Source organism: Oryza brachyantha, chromosome 4, assembly GCF_000231095.2.
Source record: "Oryza brachyantha chromosome 4, ObraRS2, whole genome shotgun sequence".
Taxonomy (NCBI): Eukaryota; Viridiplantae; Streptophyta; class Magnoliopsida; order Poales; family Poaceae; genus Oryza; species Oryza brachyantha.
The window spans coordinates 4195311-4211009 of record NC_023166.2 but is presented as its reverse complement, the minus strand read 5'-3'; the positions used below and the strand labels follow the sequence as shown (position 1 = coordinate 4211009).

Here is a 15699-nt window from a genome sequence, read left to right as displayed (position 1 = left end):
TGCACTGGGCGCCGCTGCCTGCCATCCAGCGCTGAGCACCAGCGCCGCCGCCGCCGCCACCGCACGTGCAGGAGCGGTCCCTGCAGCCGCCGCTGGAAAGGAGGTCGAATTGGATTTGTTTTGTGGGAGAAGCTGACTGTGATATCCTCGCTGCCCACACGTGTGCGTCATACATAGGTATAAAAATTGTTCGAATATGATCGAAAACTAGTTTTATTATATTTGTTTTTATATTCTTTTAACCGAAATTGGAATCAGAAATCCGGATATCAAAATAGAATTGAATATTATCGAATACAAATACAGAGTGAATATGAATTAAAACGAATACGATGATGAATATATATCGGAACATAAAACCCTCTTAAGCCAAGCTTCACAGATTATCGAAGAAATATAACTTGTTATTTTTTAATATAAGTACATCACACATTAATATTTTTAAATATAAGTAATTAATAATACCATAACCAGAAACACCCGTAACAGTTGTGGGGTCGTGGGGCCATCAACGCCTAGACTTCTTGAAGCCAGTCAGACAGAACCAACTAGGGTTAACACTGGTTAGACCGTAGGGATGGACTTCTTTGGGTTAGGCTACATTAGATTGAATGGTTGATGTGTCACTATGAATATATATCTCCAAAAAATTCAGATACTATCCGACTGTTTTTCGATTCCGATGAATATCACCCTTACTATATTCCTTTTCGTATCCAAAAAAAAGATTCGGAATTTGAAAATTTATGGAACTATCCGACCAAAGCTGTTCGAATCCGAACAATACTCCGATTGGACGAAACTTATCCGAATCACTTTCAGCCTTAGTCATACAGGAGTTTTGCTGAGCCGTCTGGCTCTTTTTGGCGGACCAACTCAACTCGAACCTAAAGGTATATTCCCTTCCTAGTTTCATTCTATCGTACCTAATCATAAACTAAACACTTCTCAAAATGGGATGACTCTGACCCAACCCACCAAAACTTTACACCAAACACACCTGGCACCCTTATAAGTCACTAGATTTTCTACTTACCCTATACAACATACACACTCTCTGGGGCAAGAGTGTTGAGAACTGGAAGACACCGCACACCAAATCAATAGGTTTACCTCTAATAGTCATATATCACCATGCATGTATTGAAGATTACAAGAGATCTCAAATTAAGGGACGTGTACAAGTTAACGATACAATATCGGCACTACGTGCTTATCTTTGATGGAAATTGAAGAGTATATGTGTTCGATGATCCAAGCTCGTCTATCCTATCAACCTATCAACTTGTAAGAGATATTAAGTTGCAAATACTTAAACATTGTAACACAATGCTACAATTTGTTCTCTCAAGAAAGTATAACTAGTTTTGCCGATGAGTTTCATGAGTGTATGTCCATGCTACATCGACACCGTGCACTTATCTTCGACGGAAATTGAAGAGTCTAGCGTCCAATTATCCAAGCTCATCTATCCATTCGATTTGTATGAGATATTAAGTTACAGATACTTGAACACTGATATTACTTAACACAATGCTACAATCCATTATTTCTCAAGAAAGTCCAATTAGATGTGCCAATGATTTACATGGGTGAGGTTCATACTATATCACACAACACACTTGTCTTCAACATAAATTGATGAAAATTGAAGAGTCAATGTATCCGATGATCCAACTTTATCTATCCTATCAACCGGTACGAGATATTAAGTTGTAAATACTTGAACACTCATAATAGCTAACACAATGATAACATATATTATCTCTTGAGAAAGTCAATTAGATTTTCAGTTGAGTTCCATAAGTGAATAACCATAACTAATTATGTAAGGTGCTATTGACCTCAAAAATGACCTTGAGGATGTGTCACACACGTGGACCTAGAAGACCTTCTAAGTCCCGTTCATTTCCTCCATTCTTAGCAACAGGTTTCGTCGTTTTTTATGCATCGCGCATCTCAAACTGCTAAACAGCGTGTTTTTTGCGAAAGTTTTCTATAGAAAAGTTGCTTTAAAATTTTAGATTAATCTATTTTTCTAATGTTTTATAGTTAATAATTAATTAATCATATACTAATCCATTATCGCATTTTCCACGGCGGTTGACAACACAACTGCCCAACACAGCCTTTTAATGTTTCACTGCAGGACCTGCAAAATACTGCGCCGTTTCATAACGCAAGATGTTTGACTTTTTTGATTTTAACATTTGACCATTCGTCTTATTTAAAAATTTAATATAAATATAAAAAATAACAAGTTATGCTTAAAGTTCCTTTAGTAATAAACTAAGTCACAAGCAAAAATAAATAATATTTTTATAATTTTTTAAATAAAACAAACTGTTATACGTTACGAGGAAAAAAAATTAAACCTCTTATAACATATAAACGGAGTGGCTAGTAAAATAGGCCACTGCTTTCCACTCCGCGCTGGCGGCTGCTGCGACCACCTCCGAGCCGCGCTTCCGCAGCTAGCTGGAAGTTTTAGCCGGTGATCCTCCTCCTCCGCCGGGGCCGCAGCCTGCCGATCAGCTACATTGCGGCCTCCATCCGTACATCAGCAGCAGCACTGCCATCCAACCGAAGCCGCCGCCTTCTTCCTCCTCCGTTCCAGACGCAGCAAGCCCTAGCCGCCTTCGCCCTCGCCTCAGTCGGTTTCTTCCAATCCATTCGCGTCACTTCGCGTTCCACCGACGGATCAGCAGAAGCCCTCAACTAATTTTGACATGCATCCACTAGAGCTCGCCGGAGACGTCGTCGTCTTCCCTGGATCCGGCCAAAACCGCCGCCGCGGCAGCCCCCTCTGCTGGGGCATCCTGGGGCACTCAGGAGTTCGTCACCATGGCCAATCCGATCTCTCCCTCGCTCCAGATTGCTTCCCCACGTGATGCTCCAACAACAACACAGGTGAGTTCCCCTCGTCCTTGCTGTGCTTCAGATGTTTACGGTCGCTAAAGCACCCAGGCGCAGCCCCATGTCCACGTCGCCGGCCACCACCACCCTGGTCACTAGCCCCACCGTGCAATGCTGGTAGCCATGAAGCCGCCACCTCCTAGTTCCTCATGGTCTTGGGCATCTACTTTTGTGGTCTCTGTCCCCCGGCGTCGCTACTCCGAAGCCCGGTGCCGAGCACGCCATATGCATGTCTCGTTTCTGTGCCTGTGCGCTCTTCTGTCTGGAGGAATCATACTGCGGCTAATCAAAACATAATAATCTCACCTTTTCTTGCTCGTTTCCTCATTTCCATTCATTATCGTTGTAGAACAGATGATTTTGTATGAGAAGTGGAGGCGTCAGGGAGAGTTAAAAGCAAGAGGAAGAGGAAGCATTGAAGGCAATGTCACTTCTACAGAGGGGCGAAACAAAGGAAGTGGTAAGGAAAAATCAAGATTTTCCCTTGATTATTTAGCCTATAGAAAAACTGATATTTTGGAGGCATATACCAGTGAAATATTCTACCAAATACGGAGTTCTTCTCAATTAAGGGTATACGACAGTCTGTTTATTTTCCTCACTTTTCAATTAATTCTGATGAAAGATATGTTCTATTTACATTGGTTTAGATTGGTTAGAATTAGGTATCCAGGAAGTTGGTAGAGAACTGTTTTTGGTTTCTCATTACAAAGGGCTTGTGCTTTTCTGCAGATGCCCATTAAGCCACATCATTGATTAGCATATATAGAACATACCTCCCGGTTTTCTGAAATTACACTATCATAGGTTTCTGTCAAATTCCTGTTTGATGGAAGCGATTTTGGTGCAAACTTCCCTCATTCCTGGCCTATCTTTGGGTGATTCCTTGGAACACAGAAGAGCAATTTCAATCATCGGTAAGGTGAAACTTTGTATCCAGAAATCATGTACCACCTTCTTCTCGTGTAGCGGCATGTGCGGATCTAAAACCTCACCAATTCTATCTGGGAAAGCAAGATCCACATACTTATGAAGGCTGAGGTCGTTTCCAAATATTGTATCAGTTGGCCGCTTTGCTGTGAACATTTCTAGTAGAACCACCCCAAAACTATAGACATCACCACTAGTCGAGAGTTTGCATCCCATCCCATATTCTGTAAGGCAATATTAATGCAAGTATTTTAAAAAGGAGGAAAGTAGATATAGACCTGAACTAATTAACCAGTCATTTGAATGGAAAAAACTCACCAGGTGCAATGTATCCAATGGTTCCTCCAAAACCATCAAATCCTTCTGGATTGGTACAACTTGACGATAGAAACTTAGCTGACCCAAAATCACCAATGCGTGAGGTCATGTCATAATCCAAAAGAATATTGCTTGGCTTCAGGTCACAGTGGATCATAGGAGGTACCAATTGGTTGTGGAGATAATCTAGAGCAGAAGCAACATCTGCCGCTATGCTTATCCTTTGACCTAACGTTAGCACCCTCTTTGGGCTGCCTTGGTACATCTTTGAGTGCACAAACATTTCCAGGCTGCCATTTGCCATGAACTCATATACTAGAGCTTTGAATTCATTATTATCAAAATCAACTGTTGAGCACAAGGTTATTGCTTTGACCAGGTTTCGATGGCGGGTGCGTTTTTGTACTTCACACTCAGTAAAGAAGATATTATGAGCACTTTGCTCATCAAGATGGAATACCTTGATAGCAACTAGGTCTGTTCCAAATTCGAATCGTCCAATGTAGACTGATGCTGTGCGACTTGAGCTGATCTTGTTAACATGGGAGAACCAACTGGTGGCTTTGAGAATGTCGCCATATGATACCCTCTTCATTGTCTCCTGGTAACTTGAAGATTGGTGTGTCTCACTTCCCTTTATAAGAGTGAAAATCATGGATAGAATGGAGAATAAAGCGATACTGATGGGTGGAATCACTATAAGCAGCAGTCGTGTATCAGTCTTCTTTTTAGCAGATGAGGTGGGACAAATCTGCAATGCAAATATGGAAATAAGTGCGCACAACCCTTTATTTCCCTCCAGGTTTACAGAATTTGGGTATTGAAAGATACCACGGGTTGGAACTTGCCCTTCAAAATTGTTGTATGATAGATTAAGGTGAGCTAGGCTGGTAAAGTCCTCAAAAAACATGGGAACTTGACCTGATAAACTGTTTTCAGATAGATCAATTTCTTGAATAGCCTTCAGTTTATATAAGGACTGTGGTATAATCCCGCTGAGATTGTTTCCTTCCATGTTAAGGGACAATAGAAGAACACACTGGTCAAGTGAGGAGGGAATTTCTCCTGATAACTGGTTGTTGGAAAAATTTAGGAGTCCAAGATTGCTCAGAAAACCAACTTCTTGTGGTATTGAGCCTGAAATTCTGTTGTTAGAGAGATCCAAACCAAGGGAAAGAGAAGATATTTTGACGAGTTCAACTGGTATAGATCCATCAAGGATGTTCACCGATAAGTTCAGCATATTTAGCCTTTTGCACTGCCCAATATTGGTCGGTATGTTACCAGATAAATTATTATTGTTTAGATAAAGCTGACCAAGTTGGGAAAGATTACCAATTGAAGATGGGATTTGTCCAGACAATTTATTCACAGATAGGTTGAGGATAAACAATTTTCTCAAGTTCCCAATTGTCTGGGGAATTTTCCCTGACAGCATGTTTGAGTTAATCTCAAGTAGAGTGAGATTTATAAAGTTCCCTATCGCATCTGGTATGGTTCCGGATATTTGGTTACCACCAAATTTCAACGTCTCTAGATGTGTTGAAAGGTTGCCAACTGATTTCGGTAGACTACCTTTGAGCTTATTCCGATCCATCCACAGTTCTAATAATTGAGTGCAATTCGTCAGGGATGTAATGAATGACCAATCTCCAGCTTCTAATGAGTTATTTCCAAGAAAAAGCTTATTCATGTTTCTCAAGGATCCTAATGCTGGTACAAATCCACTTAACAAATTGCTTGAAAGATCAAGCATTTCTAGGTTTGATGCATTGTTCAGGGAAGCAGGAATCGATCCATGAAAACTATTCATTGACATGATCAATGTTTTGACATTTGGAAGTGTGTGACCAATGTCAGGAGGTATCTTTCCAATCAGACTATTGTTTCCTATACGCAATAATTCAAGTGACGACTTATTGTACAGTGTGGCTGGCACATACCCTGATAATTTGTTTATACTCAGATCTAGTGTGCTCAGGTTTGTAATTTGACCCAACGATTCTGGAATTAGTCCTGATAACATGTTTTGACCTAGCAGTATGGAGCTTAGAGATGAAATATTTGCTAGAGATGCTGGTATTCTTCCATAAAGTTTGTTTCCAGTAAGACCAAGAAATTGAAGAGCGGCCATGTTACGGGGAAGGGGAATTTTGCCAACGAAATTATTCATTTGGAGATCAACACTGACAAGGTTGGATGATCCGTTGAACAGACTCGGAGGGATCTCTCCAGATAGATTGTTACGCGAAAGATTTAACTCGACGAGCGATAAACTTCTTGCCAAGGATTCGGGGATGGTACCTTCAAGGTTGTTTCTTGCAAGCAGCAGAGTTTGCAGAGCAGTGAGGTTGCCCAAGCAATCTGGCAGGGCTCCACTTAGCTTCATGGAGGTAAGGTCTATGGACACAACATGAGCTGGAGATGTCCTGCCACATGTGACACCATTCCATCTGCAGAAGTCGACCGAGACGCTCCATGAGCTGAAAGCGCCGGTCGGGTCGTTGCTTACGCTTTGCTTGAAGCAGAGTAGAGCTTGCAGCTCACTCTCTGATCTGTTGCTGGGCTGTGCTGATGAGGGTGTTATTGTGTTGCAGGATAGAAATATGAGGACGATGCAAAGAAGAAACGATGCAGGATGAGAAGCAGCAGGAGATTTGGCTCCAGGAGCTGAAGGAAACATATCTGTTGGATGGGGGTTCTTGCTTTCCCCCCAATTTTTTTTTTTCGTGAGAATTGTTTGTGATGTTATATAGCCTTGGAATGTGGAGTTTACTTGACCTCAGTTGCTGTTTGAGCTCGCTAGTGCATGTGAGAAAAGTCTAACTAGGCAGCACATGTGAGAGGGACAAACAACACCGTATATGAGAAAACGTGTGCATGGTCTCTATTGCTTTTTTTTTTTTTTGTAACACATGGTCTCTATTGCTTGGTTGTGCACTTCTACGGTTCTACCCACAGATTACTATCTCATTCTTGACACTTCATAGAAAATGAAACTTCTTCTTGACCGAGTCTAAAATAATAAAATCGTTTATATATGAAAATATAACCAGTTATACATCAAGGGAGGATTGTTTGGCTTTTTAGTCTACAGTATATTTGCAAACAAAAAAATCATTTATGAATAAAACTTTTATATACATATTTTTAAAATCAACTCTAAATTTAAAGTTAAAAATTTAAATTTTGGTTATAAACATAAACGAAAAGATGGGGGTGCAAGTGTAGTGGGATCTAATTACGTCTCATTAATTGTCACATATCAAAATACTCACTATACTTTATATCCTTATATCCAAGTCCGTAGTTTTAGATGATGTTTAAACTTTATATCCTTTATCCAAGTCCGTAGTTTTAGATGATATTTAATTATGGTACCAACTTATTATACTGTAAGAACGGAGAGAGATTACACCACATAACTGCACACGAATAAACCAGAACCGTAAACAGTATCTGATAAAGTTTTGTTTTGCATTCTTGTTTACCTTTGAAAATCAACAGGCTCAATTTACCACTAGATATTATACAAAAAAAAAGAAAACCCTTACATGGTTCACGTTACCGCAGTAACCTCAGCGGAGGAGGGCAGCCTCGGTAGTAGTTAAATTTGACACAAATTTAAAAAATTTGAGAAAATTTTAAAATATATGTCTTAGAGATTAATTTGTAGTGGAGTTTGGTGCAAGAAATAATGAAAAAATTATGAACGATTAAAAAATTATTAGAAAAAAAGAGAGAAAAAGCAAAAAAGTATTATTTGCACAAGGCTCATAATGGCCCAACTAGAGGGGACAAAAATATTTTCCCTCCATCCTTGGACAAGAAAATTATATATCTACCATTCTAAACGATGGGATTCGCTAAAATGTCATTAATGAAATGGGCTTTGTCCAAATGTCATCCAAAAGCTTATGCGACTTGCTAATTTTACCATTTTGGCAGTGAACCGTTATTCTCTCTGTTTTAGTATTTTTTGTTCCTAATTTGCCCCTGCATATCATTTTCTCCATCGTTGTCGCATGTACGCTGTATTTGCTCTCCATTTTTCTCTGTATCCCACAGGACGCACGCGGTGCTCTCTGTATTTTTTTGTATTTGTCACACGCTTTTTTTTTCTCCATTTTCTCAGTATTTTTTTATTTACTCTCTGTGTCGCACCGGAAACATGCACTTTATTTATAGCTTCTTTACTTCATTACGAAATATATTCATATATTGTATTGTATTAGTTACATAAAGTGTGTGATTGCTGTCATTAAATCGACAACCATTAACATTTTTGAATTAAATTACAGGTAACTTCATTTACTAACAATCACACACTTGCACGTCCAGTGAGAGAAGAAAAACTACCACACCAACCAATGCTTGGGTGGCGTGATATAAAGTGCATGTTTCCTGTACGATACAAAGAGTAAATACAAACAAAAACTATAGAGAGAAAATGGAGAAAAAATACGCATGCGACAAATACAAAATAAAAAACAGAAAATATGCCCGAGTGCGTCCTGTGCGACAGAGAGAAGAAATGGAGAGCGCCATGTGCGTCCTGTGGGATAGAGGGATAAATGGAGAGGAGAGCAAATACGGCGCACATGGGACAAAGATGGAGAAAATGAGTTGCAGGGGCAAATTAGGAAAAAAAACTAAAACAGAGAGAATAACGGTTCACTGCCAAAATGGCAAAGTAGCAAATCGCACCAGTTTTTTTATGGCATTTGGGCGAAGCCCATTTAATTAATGGTATTTCAGTGAATCCTACCGTTTGGAGTGGTAGATACGCAATTTTCTTCCCTCGGACTGAGCAGCAAAGAAATGCGGAGGTGGTCCTTCGGGCTTGGTCGATGAACGGGGCAGCGCCGCCACTGATGCCATTTGAAGCAGTGAAACCACACGGTTTGCGGCGGTTTTCGTGGCGCTAGTGGCAGTGACCACCTTGAATAAAGCATGCGTGATAAGTCTTCGGCTTTATGTGGTAATCGTGGTTTGTTTGCTCCAACCCACATGGCTTGCTAGGGTTGGCAATGGGGCGGGGCAGGGAGTATTAGAACGCTCCAGGCCCCAGCCTCGAAACGAAATTCGGGGTGAAAACGATCCCCGCCCCCGGCCCCGCCGAGTCCCTAGACCCGGATGGGCCCCGACATCCCCAAGAAGCCAAGCACAGAGAGAAGAGTAGAGGACTCACCGTGCGTTCGTGCCAGGGTGTCACCGCCCGGCCGCCGAGTCGCCCCCGCCGTCGCGCGTCGTCGAGCCCCAGCCCCACCCCCTAGCCACCCTACCCAGCCGCCGAGACACCCCACCGCCGTGCAGCCGCTCTCGTCGTCGCGCCAGGCTGCTGTCCGCTACCACCACCGCAGTGTCATGCCACTCGGCCGCCGAGCCGCCCCCGCTGCCATGCGGCCACTCCTGACGTCGCGCCAAGCGGCCGCTCCCGTCATCGCCGCGCTGCCCCGCTCTGCCACATTGCCGCCGCCGCCTGCGTGTTTTGTGTGAGGGAGAGAGAGTCGGGGAGGCTGTGAGGGAGAAAGAGGAGGAGCTAGGGTTAATAATTTTAATGGGCTTTTATGTTTTGGGCTTTATATTCACTAGTCTGATTTACCTCCTCGGGTCCTTGTGGGTTCCCCGCGAGTACAAAATATCCCCTGGCCCTAGCCTCTGACTCCCCGCAGGGCGAAAACGTCCCCCACCCCCGTCCCTGTAGGGCCGGGGCCCTGGCCCACGGGGAAAATTGCCAACCCTACTTCTTGCGGCTAGCATCGCCTAGTGTATGATTGCTCAATGATGCTAGCCGTGGTAACCTCCATTCGGACCACGGTTTTCCTAGCATTCTCCGCCGTTTTCGGGTTAAAACCATCAATATCAAGTTGGTGTCGGATGGTGAGCATTGTATTTCGTATGTGACAATTTTGTTAGGTTTTTGAATGATTGCTTTGATATATAAATAGTTCATAATATTTTTTGGGTAGGAATATTGTTAATTTATAGTATTAATATCATGTTAAAATACATTGGTAAGTATAAACTAATATGGATGTAAACTAAGTGGGTAGGCAGTAGTGACATGGTTATAATAGTTTATTAGGTATAAATTGTTTGTATGTACATGCTTGTATGAAAATTTTGACATGAGGATGATAGTTTTGATGACAATGATTTGTAGCCATGTATACATTTTGTGGTGTGCAATAACTGTGACTTATTAATTCTCATTTATATATTTGTTGTAATGTCCCAATTTTAATATTGGTCATTCCAAAATTTTCTTTTTTTCCCAAAGACATGTCCTAACTGTTAGAATTATAGCTAACTACTAATTTTCTATTTTTCTTATAATTTTACAGTTTTTGTCATATTTTTTACAATCTTTACTCTCGGTATATAATAGCCACGGTTTTCCACTAAAATCGCATGATTTTGACCAGGCAGTTGTGATAACCGTGTAATTTGAATTTGAAAATTTCAAATTCAAATTTGAGTCGGCTTGTGCGGTTTTAGCAAGCGGTACAAGGCCCTCTAGCGGTTTAGGCAATACTGACCTGTACGACCTTATTTTTTCGCTTATCCTTATATATTAATATTTAAATTTTTAGTCTTAAATGTTTATCCCTTTGAAATATACTATTTTATTTGACGGTGAGAGGACGGAGGAAGAGTAGGGGAAGACTCTGGTGGTGGACGCCACATCAATGCAGGCTTGCAGCCGTATCGCTGCTGCCCTGGGGCCTGGGGAGCTGTAATAGGAGGTGCTACCTATATAGGCTAGCGCCTTGGCGGATGGAAGCAGAAGCGCCGTCTTGGGTGACGGCGTGGATTTTCCCGTTGCCACGGTCTTGTCGCAGGCAACAACAACCCGAGGTCGCCAGATTTAGGCAGCGTTTAGATTGAGAAAATTTTTAGAGCAAGTTTCATGTTTGATCGGATGTCGAAAGAAGTTTTTGGATACAAATAGAAAAATGAATTTCACGGTTAGCCTAGAAACCGCGAGACGAATCTTTTGAGCCAAATTAATCCATCATTAACATATGTTGGTTACTATAGCACTTATGATTAATCATGAGCTAATTAGGCTCAAAAGATTCGTATCAAGATTTCTTCGGTAACTGTGTAATTAGTTTTTTGGTTCATCTATGATTAATGCTTTATTTAGATATTCAAAAATTCGATGTGATGTTTTTGAAAAAAAATTGAAAGAACTAAACGAGGCCTTACCAGTCGCCGGCTTTCTCCTATGACCAACCCGATTCGCCCGTGGCCACCTCGAAAGCGCTGGTATCACGTTCACTGATTCACTTTTGAATTTCGTTGATACAAAATTCTGAAACTATTTTCACTGAAGTCATCCTCAATATAAGTTTTATGGACATGATTATCTAGAGTGACATATCATCTAAAAAGTTTGTAACTAGAATAAAACATTCCTCTCTCAATGCATGGTTTCATCTATTGTTGTTTTCTAGGTTATATGCAACTGTTTAGGTAATGTCTAGAAGGTTTTATCTCCATGAAACTCATTATCTCTCTTCATTAATACTTTACTACATCATCAAAATATCTACATGACATCATATTTATTGCCTATGAAACTCACATTGAGATTGGCTTAGACCCCGTTTAGTTCCAAAAATTTTTGGGAAGTGGTCATGTCGACGCGTTCGTTCGTACATTTAAAATATTAAACGTAATCTAATTATAAAACAAATTTCAGATTCCGCCTGAAAACCGCGAGACGAATCTTTTGAATATAACTAATCCTTTATTAGCATATGTTGGTACTGTAGCACTTATGGCTAATCACGTGCTAATTAGGCTCAAAAGATTCGTCTCATAATTTCTTCCATAACTGTGTAATTAGTTTTAATGTTAATCTATGTTTAATGTTATATTTAGGTGTCTAACGATTCGACGTGATGTTTTTTGGAAAAAAATTTTGAGAACTACACGAGGCCTAAGCCAGAAAAATGACCACCAGAGTGTGACGTTTTGGATGTCACTCTGTTTAGGATGCATGCACAGTTCCCAGTCCAAGCTTCTGTCTTAAATCTTCTGGTCGTTAAACCAGAATTTTCCTATTTTTCTTACTATTGATAATTGTACATGATGATATTTTGTATCCGTGGCTAATTAAATGGGTGACCAGTGAGACCGAAAGAAAGAGGTACGTAGAAAGATCAGTAGTTACCTAGGTTGAGCTTTTAAATATAAAGTACTGTTTTATTTTTGGTGTCTAAGGTTTAGCCGTATGTATTTATATTGAATAGCTTTGTGTCAACCTTGAGCGACATCTGTCGAAAGTATAAGCACATAATGATTTAATCTATCGCGTAAATAAATCATGACATTGTAAAGCGAAAGTATAGCAACACATAGATCAACCAACATGTACAGATCTAATCTAAACATGTATGCGAAATAGCTACACACGAATGGATTAAATAGATGCAGAACTAGATTAAACATAATTGACCTGTACCGAAGGTTGTTTTGAAGAGGATTGGAAGCAGCACGAACGACTCGCAGCGTAGGGTGTTACGACGGCAAGCCACGACCGATCGACAGGGAAGACGAGCCGTCGTTGATGAACAGCAAGCAGTCGCGCAGAGCGCTTCCCAAAAACCTTATTCGCCCTCTCCCGGTGCAGGACTTCACGAGGACGACGCCCAAAAACCTTATTTGCCCTCTCCCGGTGCAGGACTTCACGAGGACGACGGTTCCGGAGACCTGCTTTCCCGATCGCTGGTGCACGCCGGAGAAAGGGATGGAGTAGACGACAGTGGCGGCGCAGCACAGAGGAGAGGCAAACCCTAGATTGTTTTTCACGTACATTGCAACGAAGTAGCGGTCCGGTATTTATAGGACGTGTGATCAGCACGCCTACCACGTCGTAACCAAACCGGATAGGCCGCGCGTAATCTATCCGGACTCTACGCTATCTCGCGCGAGAAAGAATCCGATACGATAAGTTTCCAAAACTGATCAATGGAAATTAATTTCCGTTTCACGCGGCAAAACAAAACTGCAAAAGGAAACCACATCTGCGCAAGCACGAGGAGCAAATTTTGGCGGACCATTCACGCGCCCGGGCCCGGCAAGGCGAGCAAGCGCGCGTGTGTTGCTCTATTTCCTTCTTGCTCAAGAGCCTAGAGAGCACTCTCCTATTTAAGAAGGTCTCACTCTCATAGAACTAGCAAGGTGGTACTAAATGTTCTCATGCATGATTCCATGAGGTGGGCTTTTATGATTTTCCTAGGAATTATTCTACACATGGGCCTTAGCCCAATTAATAATTCTAACAACATGTACCTTGTCACGCCCAGAAATTTACACCAAATTTCTGAACAATAGCATGTATTAAATCTCGGTCCAGGCATCAGCCCGAGTACACACTATGACAAATTAATACACGGTTCCACGTCTTAAAAACAAATAAAAACAAGTATCTATCGAAATGCAGCAGAAAGAGGAAGACAAAACTAGACCATCTAATCTTCAGCTTCAGCTGGCGAAGACGGCTCCACACCACAGGCACTCTCGACGGCGGACTGAACCTTACCTCAACCTTCGGAACAACCTTCTTCTGACACAGGCTCTGGCACTTGCTCTGGTGGGGGAAAAAGTAAGCAAGGCTGAGTACAAACCACCGTACTCAACAAGTAACACCCAAGAGAGGGAGAATAATGAATGCAATAGGGTAACAAGGATAGGCTAAGGTTAAATTGCACAAAAGCTGCAGTAATTTAGCAAAACAGTAAATAAAATAGACTGAAATAAAAGTGAAGTAAACATTTAAAATAATCATCCACTGTCCAACGTTACACCACGTTGCAACAGGCCCAGAACGTTACACCACGTTGCAACAGGCCCAGACCGCTGTCGAACGTTACACCACGTAGCGACAGGGTCAACCCTCTGTCCAACGTTAAACCACGTTGCGACAGACCCAAACCACTGCCAACGTTACACCACATTGCGCAGGGTCAAACCAGTTCCAAGATTAATAAAATTATTAAAGGGGTTCAACTAATCCCAGTGAGTCTGTCGGTTCGCCCAATAACCGCGGGCACGGCTATTCGAATAGTTTTACTCTGCAGAGGTGTACAACTTTACCCACAAGACATGGCTCCCAAGCATGTTACCATGCCCCAACGTATCACCACGATACCTCAGTACGGAAACCATGATAAGACCTTTCACCCAGCCCTCCCTAGACAATCGCACCACACTTCAGGTTTCACCCCCTCCTTTACACCAAGTCGGGCAGTCCCCTCTTGTGCCTTGGTAGATCCGGAAGCAGGAGAAGCTTTCGTTACACCACGATTGCCCGTCCATACTCCATCACGCCTACCCTTGCCTGGGTACGTCGAATAGGGACAAGCTAGATTACGAGTCTCACCGTTGCCCATTCTGGCTTGTGGTTAGTACGTGTAAGACCTTCAGGGTTTCCCGAGAACCGGTCCTTAATTGCCATGGGCACGACTCTCAAAACCATGCACCCACAGCCCACCATAAGCAATATTTTAGTTGTATTAAATCACATCGGGAAATGAATAATGATAACAACCATTGAAGGTGTACCAAAGTGCAACAATAATTAAATAATAATTGGTGAGCTAGTTGAACTAAGCATGGCTAAGCATTGACTAACCCTAATTCTAGTCAAATTAACCCTGGGATGACAATAATAAATGGGAATCAACGGATATAAAGGTAAATGCCCAATAGATAAATACAATAAATAGATTTGCATAAAACAATGCATGTTTGAATGTAAAAGCGGGGGATTTTATAATCATGGGTTCAATATGATCAAAGAAGGGTGCCACTTGCCTTGCTTAGACCCACGAGGAACTTCGGCGACGACTTCGGGAACGAACGGCGCTGCGACGGGGTCAAAACCTACGACAAACAAGGCAAAACAAACAAAACAGGCTAAAAAACTACTGAAACAGAGAAAGAAACTATTTTTAATGGATTCTTGGCATTTTTCTGGATTTAATGAAACTTGAATGGACCTAAACGGAGACTAGATGGATTACTTATGAATTTTAGAAGTTTTCTGGGTTTTTTAGCTAAACAGAAAAGTCCTAAATCAATTATTGCGCAATTAATGGGGCTGCTGACGTCAGCGAGGAGAGAGGAACTGACGGCTGACAGGTGGGGACCACCTGTCAGTGGGAGAGAGGGGAAATGGGCGGCTGACACGCGGGCCCGGGGAGGAGAGAGAGGAAGGGGCTGGCGGGGAACGACTGACGGGTGGGTCCCACTCGTCAGCGAGAGAGGACAGAGAGGAGCGAGCAGAGCGCGCGGCTCGCGGCTCGCGGCGCGACGGCGCGGCGGGCGGCGACCGGCGGACGGCGGCGCGGACCGGCGGGTATGCGGCGGACGGCGGCGATTGGCGACGGCGGCCGGGAAGCGAGGACGTCGGCGGCGCGAGCAGCGGCGCCCGAGCGCGGCGCACGACGACGACGGCACGGCGGCACGGCGACGGCTGAGGAGGAAAGGGGAGGTGGCGATGGCGATGACCGGCGGCAC

At 42.5% G+C, this 15699-nt stretch overlaps 1 protein-coding gene and 1 long non-coding RNA gene across 2 annotated transcripts; one reads left to right on the top strand and one right to left on the bottom strand.

Moving 5' to 3' along the window:
- Positions 1–2417: 2417 nt before the first annotated feature.
- On the top strand, positions 2418–4626 carry LOC107304150. Its single transcript, XR_001550193.2, has 3 exons — positions 2418–2910; positions 3271–3376; positions 4544–4626. It is a non-coding gene; the product is annotated as an uncharacterized LOC107304150 (long non-coding RNA).
- LOC107304149 (probable LRR receptor-like serine/threonine-protein kinase At3g47570) lies at positions 3493–6868 on the bottom strand. The gene is made up of 2 exons (XM_015836884.2): positions 4165–6868; positions 3493–4070 (listed from the first exon to the last, which is right to left on the bottom strand). Exons 1-2 carry the CDS (start codon positions 6845–6847, stop codon positions 3718–3720), a joined length of 3036 nt encoding a protein of 1011 aa, XP_015692370.1. The 5' UTR covers positions 6848–6868; the 3' UTR covers positions 3493–3717.
- Positions 6869–15699: the final 8831 nt, after the last annotated feature.

Excerpts from the sequence above, each read along its gene's own strand:
- LOC107304149 (XM_015836884.2), bottom strand. The coding sequence starts at position 6,847 with ATGTTTCCTTCAGCTCCTGGAGCCAAATCTCCTGCTGCTTCTCATCCT. Across the intron at positions 4,071-4,164 it reads CATTGGATACATTGCACCTG|AATATGGGATGGGATGCAAA; the intron begins GTGAGTTTTTTC and ends ATTGCCTTACAG.